This window comes from Pundamilia nyererei, unplaced genomic scaffold (assembly GCF_000239375.1).
Source record: "Pundamilia nyererei isolate P.nyererei 1_Seehausen unplaced genomic scaffold, PunNye1.0 scaffold00101, whole genome shotgun sequence".
In the NCBI taxonomy this organism is placed as follows: domain Eukaryota; kingdom Metazoa; phylum Chordata; class Actinopteri; order Cichliformes; family Cichlidae; genus Pundamilia; species Pundamilia nyererei.
Window position 1 is genome coordinate 543365 of NW_005187502.1, and position 18484 is coordinate 561848.

General features: G+C 41.7%; 1 protein-coding gene and 1 non-coding gene across 2 annotated transcripts in view; one reads left to right on the forward strand and one right to left on the reverse strand.

The window, feature by feature from the left end:
* The first annotated feature begins 1598 nt into the window (after nucleotides 1-1598).
* The window catches only part of LOC102205917 (partitioning defective 3 homolog), a 346721-nt gene continuing 329835 nt past the window's right edge, over nucleotides 1599-18484 (forward strand). Inside the window, exon 1 of the mRNA XM_005740561.1 lies at nucleotides 1599-2038. Coding sequence (XP_005740618.1) covers nucleotides 1919-2038 — 120 coding nt within the window. The 5' untranslated portion in view covers nucleotides 1599-1918. The remainder of the gene's footprint in view (nucleotides 2039-18484) is intronic.
* trnaw-cca (transfer RNA tryptophan (anticodon CCA)) lies at nucleotides 9520-9591 on the reverse strand. The gene has a single exon. It is a non-coding gene; the product is annotated as a tRNA-Trp (tRNA).

Here is an 18484-nt window from a genome sequence, read left to right on the forward strand (position 1 = left end):
TTGCGATTTTGTATCCATGCTGTTAAGTGAGTTCCAATTTTTGTTGCTAGCTTGCTAGCACCACTGAACTCACAAATCTGAGTCTTATCAATGCACACTTGAATAAAGAACTCAGTTTGCTTCATCAAACTGGTCCCAGTTTTATGTACTTGAATTTTTTTTTGTACACCACTCTACACCACTAGATGGAGTATTTGTAGCATTTGTTAAAACGGAAGCGCATGGCAGAGCCCAGCTTGTCAAAGTATGTTCGCTTTAAGTTTTTTTTGCATCTGTTTTGCAGTGTGTATGAACTTCACTGGAAGCTGAAGCTGTTATTGCTTCTGTTCTGGTGTCAGACAAGTTTCCATTGCTCCAAAAAGTCAGAACAGAAACAGTTAATGGATTGGTATTGCATGGATAGTGCATGTCAACATGTCTAACCCTGGATTGATGAATATAAAAAAAAAAATGCATGCAGCAGTGGCGTTAGACATGTGTGGTGTGACATCAAAGGACAAACACTATTATAGTAACATATCAAAGCAGGTTTCAAACCCTGAAGTTCACTTTAGATCTTGCACCAATCACAGAATCATACAGTGTTAGGACAAAGGAGGTGGGGGCAGATGCATCTCGTGCAGCCGTGTTCATCGTGTGCACTCATTTGGACCACATTGGACCAGAAAGAGTAGGAGCTGCAGGGATAGAGAGGATCTCTGCAGAAAGGTTGCAGCTATTATCAGTGAATTGGGTCATACTTTCTATCCAGCCTTGGGCTGATTTTTCTCATCCTGCACTGCAGGTCAATAATTTATTACATTAATATATTCTTTGCAATCAGCATAGTCAAATACAAATGAGACTTTGTTCTATGCAACTCTGTCTGGTAGCATTCTGCCTTTCATTTTGCATTATTTATTAAAAATGAAATTCAGCATCCATCACCACATTCATCAGATCGAAGCGCGGTGATGCACGAGCACTGCTTACTCCAATATGCCTGCCCTCCAAGCTTGAGCCCACAGGAGGCCATTGGCTTGCGGTGACTCCCACACTCGTGGATCTCAGTTCGATATTACCCACAGGAATGGCCTGTAGGATAGTCAGAACATCTGTACTTAAATATTTCTAGCATGAAAAGTGAATCCAAAATAAACCTTGGCTCATGCCTTAAACAACACAAACTTGCCTGGAAAACTACCCAAGGCTTCCAGACCCCCGCCGCCCCCCTTCAGAGTTTGTATGGAGCCCACAGGTCATTTTTTACCCTGTTACCCTCTAGTGACTTAATCCAGCCCTGCCCCCCATCGTTTCAAAGACCACAGCATTATAACTACTAATCACATGGGGGGAGGGGGGTTACCCCTTTAAGTTATATTTTAGTTATACTGATCACTCGCCACTGTGATCATAGGTCAGAAAAAATGCGGGTTTTGTTGGATAAAATGTTCCATTACCCTATCAGTCCTCACCACTCTCTGCTGATAACCACCTGCCAGCGCAAGTTTTTATTTAGTTTTTCAAATTTATGTATTATATGATAAGAACGCAGGGAAATGTAAAGTGAACTGAGATGGATCAGCCCGCGCTGGGAACATTCTTCGTGCCTGCTCTGACATGTGGGCGCACACGCAGTGTCGGTTGTCAGCTGTCCAGTTGTGCGCTCTCGCTGGGGAGGCTTTTTCTGCTGGGAACTTTCTGTAAGTGAGTCAACACCGCACAGGGAGGACGCCACCCAGCCCTGCCGCTGGATCTTATGCTGGGCTTCTCTCTTCTCCTTCGAGGACGCAGGGCACAAAGACGAATCCGCTTGGGTCGACAGGCTGGGGGTTTCGGTGTTTTCTGCTCCCACGCAGCGCCGGGGATGGTTATTGTCGCTTTGACGCGGCTTTTTCCTCTTTGGAATTAACGCGGCGGAGGAAAAAAAAGGAAAGAAATGAAAGTGACGGTGTGCTTCGGGAGGACCCGGGTGGTCGTTCCGTGTGGAGATGGGAATGTAAAAGTCCAGAGTCTTATCGAACAAGCGGCCATGAGGTACAAAAAGGCGATCGCAAAGGTAAGTCCCCGGCAACACACACCTCAGCCCCGGGGTGATTTCTGTAAACGCTCCGCGGAGCAGCGTGCCGAGTCCACACTGAAGCCTCAACATGGCGCTTTTTTCGGGAAAGAGGGAAAGAGACAGCGGAGAACCCCAGGGGCCCCCGACGCATGGGGTATGGGAGTCCAGGGGTGCGCAAACGAGGGGGGAGGGGGGGGGGGGCTTTTCATTGTTATCAAAGGTGTGTCGCTTGTGTGCATCTGCTTTTTAGTCTCCACCAAAAAGTTGGGACACTGAAAGTGTTCAGGTTTGTGCAGTAGAGGCAGAAAAGTGTGCAAAAGTGTACGGAGTTCAAACCGGATCAGCCAGCAGTGAAGGAGGGTAACTGTCAAATGCATGTGTGCAGCCTGGTGTAAGAACACACACACACACACACACACACACACACACACACACACACACACACACACACACACTCTTATATCACAATTAGGCTGCTTCACTGTAATGTAAGAGTCTAGACAATATAGGATCATCCTTAATCTACTATAATGTCTTCATAATACAACATAAAGAGCAGAGCTTGTTGGCTTTATGAGAGCTCGTCCAACTACATGTTTAAAGAAAAGCCTTCATGTGTTGAATGATGGAACACATGGCCGTGTGAAGCCCCTGTGCCAAACAGGAATGAGCACACTGATTGCTTTTCCCTTTTGTGGGTTTTTGTGGGCCGAGCTTTAAAGCCCATTAAATGACTAATGAATGAATTAGAGTTTGGTACTGTTGCCATGGCTAGCAGTGACAGCACTTTCTCCTCTTTGCCAGTGGGTGCTATTACAATTGGAGTCACGTTAACACTGGAGCAGGATGGAATACCTTGGCAAAACCATGCTGTTTTTTCCCTCTTCTTCCAGTGTTCCTGTTTTCTGTTCTTGGAGAGAAGACATTACAGCCAAGATTTAGCCAGGCTTACAGTGGTGGCATGGATAGAACAATCAGCACAATCCCAGACACGCAGTGCTTCGTTTACAGCCTCTCCGATCACCTTCTTGGTGACAGATAAAACACTTTCAACCTCGCTGCTAGAATTTAGCAGCAGATTCTTCCCGCTGTAGGATGATATGGGTCAACATTTACTCACATGAAGATCACTTCCTTCTTAGACACACATCAGCAATCGTACATACATACACACACACACACATACGTTCACTCCTCTGTTTACCAGTGCTTGATGGTTTTCCATGGTTCAGCAGAATGGAGGCGACTGCTCCATTGATCCATGCAGCTGTGCTGTAAACGTAGAAGTGTGCATTCCCTGTGGAGATCACTTGGCTTCGGCTCAACAAAAACTACTGTGCCATGCGCCAGAAGACCTTTGGACTACAGGAAGGCATAATGACACATAGAGCAGCTGAAAGCAATGCATGAATGCCCAACCCTTGAACCATAAGTTTGTTTGGCTTGTTTGTTTTTAGTAGCTACCCTTAAGGTTTCTTGGCATGCCGACATTATAATGTCATTTTTATCCGAGTCATAAAATCTTAGTTTATTATGCATAAAATACATTTTTGACAAATTGAGCTTTTTGATAATTTGATTGAGCTTTAACAGGGAGAGCCGAGAACCTGATGTTTCAGACGCCAAATGCCTGCTCTCACGGAAACATATCGACAAAGTATGGCAGGTGTTTAATCTGATGGCTCATAAAAAGGATCTAAAGCAGGGTAGAGGTTCCTCGGACAACTTCACCTACTTCCAGGACACATGGAGGAGAGGAGGAAGCCTGAAAAGGTCAAAAACCCAGCAACACTTGGGCCTATAAAGAAAATCTTGATTGCCTAATAAATGACGCCTAGTAACAGTTTGAGGTGTTCACTGTCATAAACTCTTCCATGCTTTCACATACTCAAAGAAGATCCAAAAGTTTTGGCATTCTGGTGTGATTTCTTAATGGTGTGCTATAGATTCATATTCGACTCTTACGCTGGGGTCCACTTGGTTCTGATTGATCAGATGGTGAGCGTGAGGCTCTGCTTGGCTGCAGATTTATTGGTTTACAGCACACTCTCATCATGGAGGCTCTACAATGCACCAGTTATGCATGTGCCCTTCAGGCGGACTTGACTTGAAAGAACTCTAACATGAATGACTTCGTGTCCACAGCTGTCTGTGTCTGCAGCAGAGTAGAATCTCAACCACAGGTCACTTTCACTGCTGCGACTTATTCATTTGGTTCTCACCCTTGGAAACAATTATGCACTTTTTGCCATTTAATCTTGTTGTTCACAGTGGATCAGTCAGTTATGGCAGCTGCCATCCGATGAGTCTATATTTTAAAGTTGCTCTGACTCCACTTACCTTCTGCCTGACCGTAATGTCCTTATTTAACTCTTTTATACGTGAACCATTTTCAATTCTAATGGCTTTTTTTGCAAGCAGTGCTTAACTTGCCCTGGTAATGCTGTGCTCTTTTCATCTTTGCTCTTACATTTATGTGTTTGAGGTTCGCCATTAGCTATATTAAAGTCGCCAAGCTCAGTCAGGCAGACAGTCAGACAACATCACATGCTGTACTGGCATACCTGATCTTCTCCAGAGACTCTTGAAGGCTTTGTCACAGGCTCAGTGGGACCTGAAAGAGCAGACTCCCACTCAAGCACCATTAACTTTAGAGTCAATCTGGTCTACATTATGCACAGCCTTGAAGGGTTAATGCTAAATGGTATTTTGGGCTTCTCCTTCCGCTTTTCTCTTTTCAAGCTGTTATTTTTAGTATTAGTAATATTGGTGTATTCACCAAATTTTTAGTCAGCTAAGCAGGAGCAATATGAGGGTTTTATTTTGCGGCCTATCCACTGGAACACAAAACCCTGCATGGATGTGACGGAGAGGTCCAGCGCTCAGTGCTTCCCCTTGTACTCTGGTTTCACCCGTATCTGCTGCAGCATCATACATTTAAATAAATGACTACTGGATCCACAGGTTGTGGCTCTAAATCTTTGAAGAACTGAATTATTTAATCCTACTTGTCTGTAATGCCTGCCCTAAATGTGTTGTAGAGCCTCATAAGCTCATAATGACTCTTTATTTTTCCCCAAATTACGCAAATGCAGACTTGAGGCATGTTGCAGCATAGCCAAATTGTTTAAATACACCAAAGAAGAAGATGAAGAAGAAGAAGTAGGAATGTCCTTACAGGCAAAACAACATTGCAGATTTTCATATTATGCTTTTAGCTTTAATATACATTATATCTGCAGCATAAGATGGTATCATCATATAATAACACTGTGTATGAATCTACTGTAGAAACCCTGGAACTCATACTTGCACTCAAATCAGTGATCTTGCATTGTTCAGAGAATTGTTGTGAGCTGCTGACTGTCTTGATTACCATGTGGATGCAAAATAACAGTCCTTCCCATGCCGTGATAGGGAAGAAATATTCAGGTTCTTGTGCTGACTCTGTTCTCCCCATGCTTTGAGCTGCTCTAAAATACAGGCTTTGTGAGAACAACACTAGAATTTGGCAAGGTTAAATCATCTGTTTTCAACAAAGTTCTGAAAGCTCAGCCAGAAGAAAACGGTGGTGAAAGGTCACACATTCTGCTTGACATTTTGCTTACACGGGCTTTTACGTGAGCAGCTGTCATAGGGGGAGAGGCGGGCACGCCCTAGACAGGTCGGCAGTCTATCGCGGGGCTCCTGGCTTTATATTTGACAGTGAGAGCAGTCATCGTAGTTGTAAGAAGACACATTTGTTTATCAGAGTCTGTCAAGCAAATGTTAAAGCTACATCTTGTTTGCTACATCAGCTTCACCTGGCTCTTCTGGGAATTGTTTGCTGTTAGTAAAAGTTCTGCATAGCTTTATAATCCTCATCTGCTCTCAGGTAAGGGGCTAATATTACCCTGCGCTGGGGCAGCTGTGCAGGAAGAAGCCACAGCGGGAAAGTGGGAAGTGTCTTTGAAAGGGTTGTCAGTGCCTGTTAGCTCACTTCATTCAGTGATTACGTAATAGAGAGAAGCTGCAGTCTGTGAATAGGATTATGGAAGTTAGTTGAAACTTGCTGGGGGGGGGGGCTTCATCTCGTGAGTTGAGTGGAGAAGGCCGGCCAGGATGATGGGATGCAATGTGATGGCTTGTAACTGAGTACAAGAAGTTCTATGGTTCAACTGTGGTCAGGAGGCAGCGCTTGAATTCTACCACAGCAGGGAACAGAGTAGCACACTAAAAAAAGTGTGGCCTCACTAACCTTTCATCCTCTTTTTTTTGTTTTCTCTTCTGGCTTTTCTTGAGTTTCCTTTTTGTTTTTCATCTTTTCTTAGATCCCAGTTTCTCTTTTGTCTCTTTCTCTCTCTCAAGCTGGTCAACACAGTGTCATTTTCCAGCTGACTGAGGACTGTCCCTGCTTCCATACTCAGTCTTGACAGCCACTATTAGCTACTAGTCTTTGAGTAAAACAGTCACAATCCAAATGTTGGTTTGCCCAGTTGTCCAGAAAGTGCAGGAAGGGCGATCGTGGCTCAAGAGTTGGCAGTTCGCCTTGTAATCAGAAGGTTGCCGGTTCGAGCCCCGACTCGGACAGTCTCGGTTGTTGTGTCCTTGGGCAAGACACTTCACCTACCGCCTACTGGTGATGGTCAGAGGAGCCGATGGTGCAATATGGCAGCTTCGCCTCTGTCCTAGGGCAGCTGTGGCTACAACTGTAGCTTGCCTTGTGAGAGTGAATGAATAGTGGAATTTTAAAGCGCTTTGAGGGTCTCGAAAAGCGCTATATAAATGCAATCCATTATTATTTAAACCAACTGTTAACTGTATATTTCTGTACATTTAAGTATTATTATTAATATTGCCGCATTCATTGACCTTGTTTATAGGTAATTTCATTGTTTAATCACATTAAAATGTTCCTAATTTAATGTTTAAAAGCACTTGAAAAGGGCAAAATCCCATGTAAAATTAGGGCAACAAACTGTATTGTCATTACTGAAAATATTCTTATGAGAAAGTTATTTTCTGGTATTTTCTGGTATTGTTTTGGCGCCCCAGCTGCTGGAATATTACTGTTTTTTTTTAGGATTTTTTTTTTTTACAGTGTAACACAGCCAACATAGCACAACACAAACGTTCCCTGTGCCATGCAAAGACCAGCACTGTATTCTACACATGCAGCTTTGGATATGGTTAGATTTTAAGCAGAATTTGAGACTAGTGATTCAATGACTGTCTGGCAAGTTTCCCTGCTTGTGTGGACGGCATCAAGGACAATGACACCACACTCCGGGACGTTTTATCTAACCCAAACAATGCCTCTGTTCAGGGTCAAGATAAGAAGACATTAGGGCTTTCCTGCTGAGGAGAACGCCTCTCAGGTGTACACACAGGTGCTGATATGTTATGCACATGGTAAGGGGGTGGAGTGCATGCATGCAAAGCCAACAGAGAGCAAAACATTTGTAACCGGGAAAGCTGAATTTAAAGCCATTAGCTTATGTGTTTCAGACAAAGCTGAGTGGAATTCCTGGCAATAACTGCGTAACGCAGCAATGAAAGCGGGCTATGTTTTCAAGCCACGCCAAGCCATTGGATGACTTCTTTTCCAGCTTCATATATCCTGTGTTAGCTCATTCAATGTGAAGGTCAGCTTCTGTTGTAGTTTTACAGGTTTTTTTGCTATGTTTTGCTATGTTTATTCATTGTCCTTGGAGCTAAACAACATGAATTCTTTTTGGTTTATTGGGAGTTTTTCTCACCTCTGTTCAGATTTACATCAGTGTGACTGAGCCAAAATATTAAACACCAACTAGCTTTCCTTCCCGTAGCCGGAGCTAAAAATAAAATTGCCCAACAGGAGGAAAATGACATGCACAGTGGCCCGAGTGTTGTTTCTGGGCTGCCACGAGGAGTCAGCTTAACCAGAAAAAAACAAATAAGTTGACACCGCGGCCAGAATCCAGGCATCGGAGTCGAACCAGTCGCTGCCGTGTGAGCAGCACAGATGCACATATGAGCCTATATACCACTCTCAGCTAGGCAGCCAATGAATTCATCTTTATCTCTACTGATAACATTAATGCAAACTGGCAAGAAAAATGGATGATCAAAAGGAAAAGGAAAAAAGAGCAAAGAGAAGAAAAACGACAAGACTCTTGCCCACAGGGTCAGACATCAGTGAAAAACACGCTAAATCGCACACTTTCCTCTTTTTGTTTTGTGTGTAACTCCTGCAGAGGCTTGTCTAAATAAATACCTTTTTTGCACAGTGAAAGTATTAATATGAGATCTCAAACAGAGATATAATCTGATACAAAAACAAAGATTAACCCAGTTTATTTTGTTAATTGAAAAGCTGGCTTCATCTCCATCATGAAGGTGACACACTGCACAATAAAAACAACTGACCGGTAACTGATGGTTTAGTGAGCTTAATAAAATCATGCATGTGACTGTGAAATTGTGCATATTGGGCACTTTCATTTTAATAAAAATGTTCTGTTTTTGTTTAAGTAGGATTTAAATATAACATTTGTACATGTTACTTGAGTTATTTAACACTGTCTTGTACGGTGGCCTGAGTATTCAAATGCACTGCATCTTAAAAAATTGCTAGCAAACAGAAGAATGCTTTAAAAGCACAGAGAAAAAAAATGGAGGTTGAATATAACACAATGGGACTACAGCCCCCCCCCCCCCCCCCCCCCCCCCAACCCATCTGAAGAAGGAACCCAAACCCAGAAAGCATCTAAATGTTGATCTAAATACTTGGCTGTAGGTCAGCAGGTGGGGCAGGTCGTCTGGAAGGTTGGTGGTGCGATCCCTGGTTGCTCCCATGATTGTCACATAGAACGTTTTTAGGTGAAAAACAAAATGCTTGTCTGAGTGAGTGAATGAGGCATGTTGTATAAAGTCCTTTAAGTGCTCAAGTAGAGTAGAGAAGCGCTATAGAAGAACAACCAACAACTTACACAATATGAAATCAATTCTTACTCTCGCACGGTGCCACTGTTCCATCCGGTAGAGCAGACGGCGTGTGCACAATAGCCTAAAACTTGAGCCCAGTCTGCTCTCACTGTTAGGTACGGCCCTGCTAGCTTATGATGGTGGGGAGTTACTGTTTGTTATCTTAGCCTGCTAGTTTAGATAATCCAGTTAAACATTAGCCTGAACTGTTAGAAGCAGGAAACTAGAACCATCCCACTGCATGACTCAAAAGAAAACCCTGGACCCTTTGACCCCTACAGTGAGGACATCTGGTGGTTCTGGACCTCTGAGGTTTTCATATATTTCTGTGTCTATTCAAAGAGAACCTGTGCTACAACATATTTAGCTGTCCTGGCACAGATTATGTGGTCAACTGACAGAATAGTGTAAGTCGGTGATGTTTAACAGCTGCTCTAAGTAATAGATTAAAAACTCGCATTTTGTCATGGGTGTTGTTTTATCTATCTCACTAGGGGTCTTGCACACATTAAAGAGGATGCATCTTAAAACTCTGACCCCGACGTGATTTGAACACGCAACCTTCTGATCTGGAGTCAGACGCGCTACCGTTGCGCCACGAGGTCCTGAATGCACTCTGACCAACCAACATTCATGATCCTGCTCTCTCGGTCTCTCTCCCTCTCTCTGCCCTTCCATAAATGGAGCATTTTATCCAGTACTTAATGATGCCCTGACAATAGCTTACGCGTGATTAGATGCCATAATTTGATCTTTGCGATCTTTAATCAGTCGTTCTATTGCATCACATGTTTTCTGTCTCGCTCCTGCGTGTCCTGCCGCTCCTCTCTTCGTCTAGTTCCATATTCACCTGACACACTTCCATTTGTTATCGCAGATTAGTCACCAGAAGATAATAGGGCTGCTCTTTGAAAGCTTACCATTAAGCTCCTTTCATGTTGTAATTCTGCTGATCTAACTGGTAGCTAAACGGCGATGTTGGGGAGTCAAAGGAATGAGCTTCGTGGCAGACGGCTGAAACACAGTAGAACATGTGGAATTAGTAGCGGTCTTTTGTTAACCAGAACCCTCCTGTAGCTTGTGGTTTTAGCAAAGCCATCCTCTGACGTCCTCTTTCATTAACCAAGTTATTTCCTTTACCCTTTACTTCATGTTTTTTTTCTTTGTCTTCTCTTCTCTTTTCTTTTTTTTTTTTGTTCAGTACGTGAAAATATTCTGTCTTTTACTCTGTTTTGTCAGGCAAGTCAATGCAGGAATGTTGGTAGAGTTCAACAAAATCAAATCAAGCTTTTCCAGAAACGTCAAAACACCATCACGCAGTTCTGATGTCGTGCAGGGGCCCGGTATATAACAGAAAAGATTAACACATCATTCAGCTGCCGTTCTGGTCGGAGGATGGACTGCTTAACCTCTGTTTGGGCTATTTTTAAATGGAAAACTTGAGCAAGGTGACAAGCTGTTGAATTAAATGTATTTTAGGCAGAAAGGCCAGATATTATGTTTGCCAGTCCTGCTCAGATGGAAAAATCCTTTCAGCTTTCACAGAGTAGTCTTAAAGGCTGCTTTGACAGCTTCCCATTGTTTACTCTTTGCACGTCTTGACACGGAGGTTCCTTCTTTCCCCCCTTCTAAAACACACGCATGACGTTTCCATATAGGCTGCCGTGCCTCCGCTTCAGAGTCAAGAGATGCTCCTAAATCAAGCTCTCGCAGCTTTTAAAGATTCCACTTATAGTTATACAATCATTTCTTAGAGGCAGAGCTGCTCTGAAGGCAGAAATAATCTCTTTGGTTCACTTAAACTTCAGTGGGAGCAGCCAAGGAAACAGCTCTGTAGACGGGCACAATGGAACAGTTTGAAAAATGTGAATATAAAACGGATTTTGGAGGTCAGTTTGGGTAAAGACGTCTGCTTAGAGGAAAGAAGAAACAAACGGAGCAACCAGGCTGTTAAAATGTTTCCAGTCGACTCTAGTTTCAGATGTTCAGGGCAGTGATTGGTTGTTGATGTGATTTACTTGACTGAATGAGTGGCTCACCCTGCCCTGGCTGGTGGGATGAACCGAACGTAAAGCTGACCGCAGGGTCAAGTAAGTCAAGTGGTCTCAATTAGCAGCTCATTAACAGCTTTGGTGCGGAGAACCATGCTTATCCATAAAAACATTCAAAGCGTACTTTTAAGGGCAGAAAGTAAATCTGTGGATTTATTACATTCACAGTTTTGGGATTTTGGTATTTCCTTTTGTTTTGGGTACAGTAGCCATCTGAAGAATGTCTATCTTGTTTTTCTAATCAAACGTCTCCGTGAGATGACAATTCCTGCCTCAAGCTGGATTCAGCTAAGAGCAAGTTGTTGCAAAGGCCAAATATGCAGTTTGTGGTGTTTCGACATGTAGACCATGCCCGCCCTTCTTGGGTGTGATCCACTGTTTTGTCAACAACTTATGGCCATGATTGCAGTTACAGAGCTGTGTTGGAGCACACAGTCGAGAAATTAACCTCTGAAAGTGTGACAGCTGATAAATGTTTTGAGAAGTTTGATTTTTTACAAACATACAACCTGAAAAACACCATATTCTTATTATAATGTAACATGTAGTGTGTAGAGCTATGAAATTGAGGGATTTATTACTTTTTTCTGGCTTTACTCTCGATCTTTAAAAAAAAAAGTCATTCAAGTTTAGAAGCCTTATTAAATTTAAAACCTGACTCATATTTAAATTGCACAAGAATACTCTGGTGAAGCACATTTTAAAAAGCACTTATACTGATTTATCATTGATTATCGTAGTATAACATGCTAGCAATTGTAATATGCTAGCAAACAATGTTTATTTTGTTTGTAGAAGATGAGCAAGAACATGAATGTCCCACTACACATGGCAATTTTAAGGATTTTATTAACATTTTTGCTTGCTAATTTACCTTTGGAATGAACTAATACTTGAATTTATAGAACGTTTCTGTTCTTACTGTCAAGTCAGTTTTCTGCAAGCTGTATGTAACCCTACGTTCAGTAGAGTGCTGTTTTCTAGATACAAAACTTTGTCTACTGGAGATCGCCAAATTAGAGTCACTACTTAACCTAACATCCATGTCTTTGGACTGGAGGAGGAAGCCATGCTACCAGCCAGGCGGTACAAAAAACATGGACCTAGCTACTGTGGTGTCATCCAAGTCCTGCTTTGAAGCTTCAAAATTGATTATTTCACCATCATTAGCTTGGTTTCACAAAACCAGATGAGGGAAACTACTTGCCCATTGGCTTCTGACTTGTTATTAAGTTAGTAAATCTGCATTCCACAGATAATGTTGCATGTTGAAATATAGTGTGACCAGTATTTACCAAAGAGACTTAATTATTTATTCATTATGGCCTGAAATAAGCTACTGAGGCCACAAACTAATCAGCAAGGCCTTTACAGAGGTCAAGTCCAGAAACCCATTTTCCTGTAGACTTCTACAGGACTGGAAGAGTTCATGCAATCACAGCTACAGCCACATGGAGACCTTCAGGTAAAACACAGGCTTAATTCATTTCCACATTGGCTTTATTTTTCTAACCTGGAAGCTACATCCTTGTGTTTTACTGTCTATAGAAGCAATGCAGGCACATGGACAATATGCAAACTCAACACATATAAACAAAAACACTGTTCAAACGAACATGTTGCTCGTCCCTCATTCACAAAGGTTACCTGATAATATCTCTTTTCAAGTTGCCTTCATATCGTTTGTCTCTGAGTTTTTAACAACAGGTGTTACCTTGCTTGACATAAGTGGTGATTATGTACAATCTTTCCCTTCCTCGAGGGAAAGGACCTAAGGCATGGGGGTCTTTCAATATTATCAACATTTTTTTTTAATTATTAGCTGTTTGCCAATCTCTTTATATTGGCTAATGTCGATAAATGAAAGTTAAGGAAATAAAGAATAGACGGGAGAAACACCCTTTAACATGTTACGAAAGTAACCAAAAATTTCCCTTTCAAAAACAAATATAAAGTGTAAAGTGGGCAGCCTGAGTGATACATACTTGCCACATTTTTGGTTATACAAGGAGACACTCTTGAAAAGTCGGCTGTTCAATCTTTTTTTCCCCCACTAGCCAAATTTTCCCATTTAAAAACATGGATGAACCTTTCTAACCAAGTTAGCTAATAGCCATGTTAGCTGTTCACTTCAATGCGCTCGGTTGGTTGTGGTTTTACAACTTGTAAAACCAAAAACAAATGGGTACTGTCATGTTGACTGCATATATGTTATGACCTTGAAACTATGGCCTTGTTTTTATAGAACCTATAGAACCAATGCAGGCGCATGGAGAACAAATTCTACACAAAAAGATCCATCTCAGGTTCCAAGCAAACAATCCATCAACATAATTTGTTCTTTATTAACTGTTTGTTACTCTGGATATACAAAGTGGTAGTTTTTCAATAGAAAAATCTTGAAAAATGTACAAATCATGAAGAGTACCAGGTGATTTCCCTATGTAAACATGTTCGTATTTAATAACACGAAGCCCTGGGGATGATTGCAGAGTTTAAGACTCTCTGGCAGAATGACAGCCTTTATACACACTTTGTGTGAAAACACAGAATCAAAACTTAATTGCTAATTGATTGATATAGTTTCAATTTTTTTTAAAGCTTACACTGACTTGACTCAGCTGTGTTAGATTTTGAAAGTGATTCATATACAGCATCAAAGTTATCATGTGGCTTTGTCTGTCATTGGCTTTTAATCCCACTAAGGCACTCTGGGTCTTTCAACCCTCAAGCACTCCACAAAGTCTTCTCTTTTAGTGGATAACACAAATAAACATGGTCATGTAACGTTAGCAGCTGCACTAAGCTTTAATCAATACCGGGAGCACTCAGAGTTTTGATGATTGAGTGTTGGCTCAATGCAAACATTAAATACCTTTAGTTGGTACTTATAATGGATCTATTCCTGGTTTATAGGTTTTAAAACTTTTAGCATATTCTTAACAACTGAATCCGTCTGTGTTGCTGAAACTGAAGAGAAATCCTCACGGTTTGTGCTCCTATACCGTACTATTGCATGATCTGAGAGTGAAATAATACAATCCAATAGTACATCCTTGTATTTTAACTGGCTGGGCCTTGGTAACGCAGTGACTGTGTGGTATTATTTGGTCTTAATGCTACATTTATGTTGTACTATTCTACAAATTAGCATAATGACTGAAGCAACATCATTTATATAACTGGGTTGGGTTTGGGACTTTTAAGTATTCATCATTCATCCAGTATTCAGCATCCAAAGCTTAACTTTTCATGCTATTGACATCATCGGTCCCTAACCTGATTACTGTAGTGATACCTAAAAAGCTCTTTCAAACTACACCTTTACTGATCAACCATAACCAGAATGTGAACTTGAACTCTTTCCCAGTGATCTGGAATTAAATTCGTTTGCTCAGTGTTATTACTTTTTTGGTGTTGAACGGTGCAGACACTTCCATTTCTTTTGCCAAATAAGTGAATAATCTTTTCTTCATTCAATATCAATCTTTATTTTCCATTAAACTGGATACTTCCAAAACACTTGCAAACGATTGCATATAATGGTGATGGTAATAGGATAAGGAATTACACAACACATATCATTCACCTGTGAATGCCTATGTGAAATTTTGTTTTGCACTACTCCTCATATAAATTCTGGGAGAAATACCTCACGTGTCACTGCTTATACATTAAAACGACTGGCTTTTTATCTGTTTGTGTCAATTTTTCCAAGCTTCTACCCACCAAGATTCCCTCTCAAACATCCAGGCAGAGCTGTGAAATGAAATCGGCATGCTCAGGGCTACGGGAGAAAAATAAATCCTAGATGTTAGAAGGGATTAGATGCTGGCGGGACTGTGAAATATTGCATGCATTTGCAGCGACTTATTTTGAATCAAGAATTGCCTCATGAAATGGGCGATAGGAAAAGTTGGCTGCTCTGCTAAAGTGGGTTTCTCTCTTTGTGAAGTTAATGAATGCAACGGAAAAAGGTTTTGGCAGGTTGGTGTGCTGGTGCTTAGAGTCTTATAATAAAATCAGCACTTCTCTTGTTGGGAATTCACTCTTGTCTGTTATGCAGGGATTCAAGAGGTTCTGTTGGGGAAATATAGTAGTTCGGAGTTTAGAGTGGCTTAACTCTGATGAAGACTTCAAAATAAATTATGACTGAACAGAGTCCCAAAAAGAAGCCTCTCTCTGGTGTGTTCCCATTCTGGAACATCTAAAGTGTATATACGAGGAATGTTGAGTGAATCCTCTGCTGACCCTCTGCTTCTAATAAGCTGTTTTATTACAATACCACAGAGCACGTATGACCTTGTATGCCATACAGTGTGTGACCTTGTGCCTTCAATATTCGTCTCCTTTGGAGAAGGTGAACTTGCCCTTAATTGTGCGGCTGCGCCCCAAGGCGACCAAGTTCTTCATGAGAAAAACGATTCAGAGATGAGTCAGTCTTTTTATCACGTTGAATACGATGTGTTGGTTTTAATTGATAGAGAGAAGCAATAACTTGGTTGCTGGTTGTCAGACATCAAATGAAAGCCAGATTATAGTTTTATATAGGCACTATGTTTTGCTGGCACAAACAAAGACTGCAGCATGCTTTGACAGATCATAGATACAAGAGATTTTGAGTGGTTTGATTGATGTTGTTGGCTGTTACTTTTATACTCATCTATTTCGGCAGGATTGAAGCCAGAGGGGCTACAAAAACGAATACCTCTGGGTTTTCTTTTATCCCCGAGGTAAATTCCTGCATGCAATCCAATTAACTGGATTCCTTTTATCATAATAAAAAAAATTATAATTGCTGGTAGTACTTTCACGCTCTGTGTACTGTAAATAGTCAGACAGAAACAAAGGTGTAGTTACAAGATCATCCCAAAGCAAAAAGCTGCACTGTCATGAGTAGCCTGGTTATGGTTATGCACATTTTCAGCTCAGACACTGTGCTTCTGCAGATGAGTTGTAAATTCAGCTCGTCTGCTTTTGATGGCCGGCATGGGGTCTTTGCTCGGAGAACGTTGCTGATGAATATGCAAAGTTGCGGATTTATCTGTGCGGAGTAATTTCCTGCCCAGACATTTTTTCTGGTTACAGAACATGTTGTGGGATGATTAGTCTTGGACCATGAAATGGGGTCATTCGGTACAGGCTGAGGAAGTGCGGCTGAAAGACATGGGAACTATTTAAGAGTGAAGTCAGGGTCAGTCTTACTGTTTTCATGTGTTTGTCTTGACCTTTCGTTTGCTCACGGAACAGTGACCGATTTTCCCAGTGAAGGATGTTTCTGTAGGACGCTGACTCATCTCAACAATGAGTAGGAAAGACACTAAAGATCCTGATTGTGTTGTCGTACACTGATAACAGATGAGTTTCGGCTTGTCAGGCTAGGAGCATGCTAAGTTCCCACTGACAGGCCAACGGACTCACACCCTGTGATTAGGGATCAGTAATCATCTGAGGGAAGGAGACGGCCTACAAATAGCATCCGCTGTCTGCAAACAGATCCTCACATTCTCCAAAACGCTACAGTTTAAGAGGAATCGAGTGGGAGGACAGCTACTGCAGAGAGTTGTAGGAGTGCTGCTTCTGAATTCTAAAAACGTCTATGAGGTCAATAAGGTTTTGAATTTGTCTCTATTAAAATGGTGATCTAGTTGTGCTGTGGTAACATTTTTTCACTTTAATCAACATTCATGACTTAAATATGCAATCAAAAACTGTCAAGTATGCTTTTAGTTTCCATTTATTGATTTCTTTCACCTCTTTCCTGGAGATCTCGTTGGCGTTTTCCCCTCCTCGTTGCTATTAAAGGCAGCGACTGTACACAACCCCAGGAGGAGGCTGAGTGGCAGTAGGTGTTGGGTATCTTAGATCACGTTACACCTGAGAGTTTGCTAAGTGGTGTATAACTGACAGAACAAGGCCTCTGGCTTGTTTGTGTTTCTAACACATTTGTGTGCTACTGAATTTGAATGCTGTTTTATAGTAAGGCTATAACCTCAGTGAAACTTTCTTACAAATTAATGTTTGTTTTTACTCCGGCATGTGTTGATGACATCCTAGAGAGAGTCGAGTGTGCGTATGTGTGTTGTTGTGTATGTATTGTGAGGTTTAAGTGAATGATCTGGTTTAGCCAGTTTCTCACTGTCAACCAAACAGATTTCCCAGCAACCCACCGCTTTGTAAATGAGGATCTCTCATCTGCAGTTTTCCCAAGAAAAATTCCAACCTGCATATTCTGGTTGATACTTGTCTATTTTTTGTTTTTTGGGTGTTTTTTTTTTTTGGCTAAAACTAAGAAAAATCTATGTGAGCTAAAAAGCTTTGCCTATATGTTGATGTTTATAACAGTGATGGACTTTTTTATACTACATCAGTCCTGTGCTATTGCTAGCTTATTTTAAGATTTTAAATTTGAAGTCCTTATCAGAAATCACTCAGAGAGAAAAGGGAAGATGTGGAATCAATAAAAAAATACTTTGCTGTACCTGGATCTCACCATGTGGAACAGTGTCATCTGCGCTGATTGTTCTATCTTTTTAGCCCTGCGCCCTTCACCTTTACTGCCACCAATCAGAGATGCACATGTGCTCTAAAGTCAGGCCAGAACAATGCAATTTCACCCCCACCAGTGGCTCTTCTCTAACACCAAGCCTTCAACTGTGGTGGTCCTAAGCAAGATTGATGGCGGTGTCCTCCATCACTCTGGACATTAATGAGCGCAGCTTCAGTGAAAGCACTGGGTGGAGGAGGAGGAGGAGCAAAGGAGTTGCAGTCAATCACAGACAGAGATGCAGCGCCACTTGCATCACCTTTCACATCGCAGACTGTGCCAACTATGATGTGGTTCAAAGTTGGCTGGTTGGCTGGTATGGCTGGCGCCCATCCTTACACTTGTGCTGCTTTTGCTTTCGGTTGGACTGAAGTCAGCTTGTGTTATGACATGGCATCAGAGAGACAATACGACGGAACGAGAAAAATATGAACTGACAGTTGAATAAAATGAAGGGAAACTAGCTACAGGAAAAAAAAATCATGGCCTATTTGGAAAAATCGGTGATCTTCGCGTGTGAAGTTTTGAGTTGGTTTGGGGTCATCTTTAGCTAAATGACACCCCGTTGTCATGGAAACACCAAGAGAATGAGATGTGTTTTGAGGTTAATTTGAGGTACAGTCTTGTTTCAAGCATCGGCAAGTCTTCGGATTACCTCGAGTTGATGGGCGCACTGCATTTGTGTCTACGCGTGTGAACATTTCTACATTCCCCAATGTAATTGTGTCCTCAAGTCTTTCATCGATAAACACGTAGCTCATTAGATTTAACCTTGAAGGCAAAGCCCGGAGTGCTTTCTCTCAGCATCTCCTTTGTTCCCTCTCAACTGCTTCTCCTCCCTTTCCATCCTCTTGTCTTCTTTCCTTACCACCACCACCTTTCTCTTTTCCTTTGTCCTCC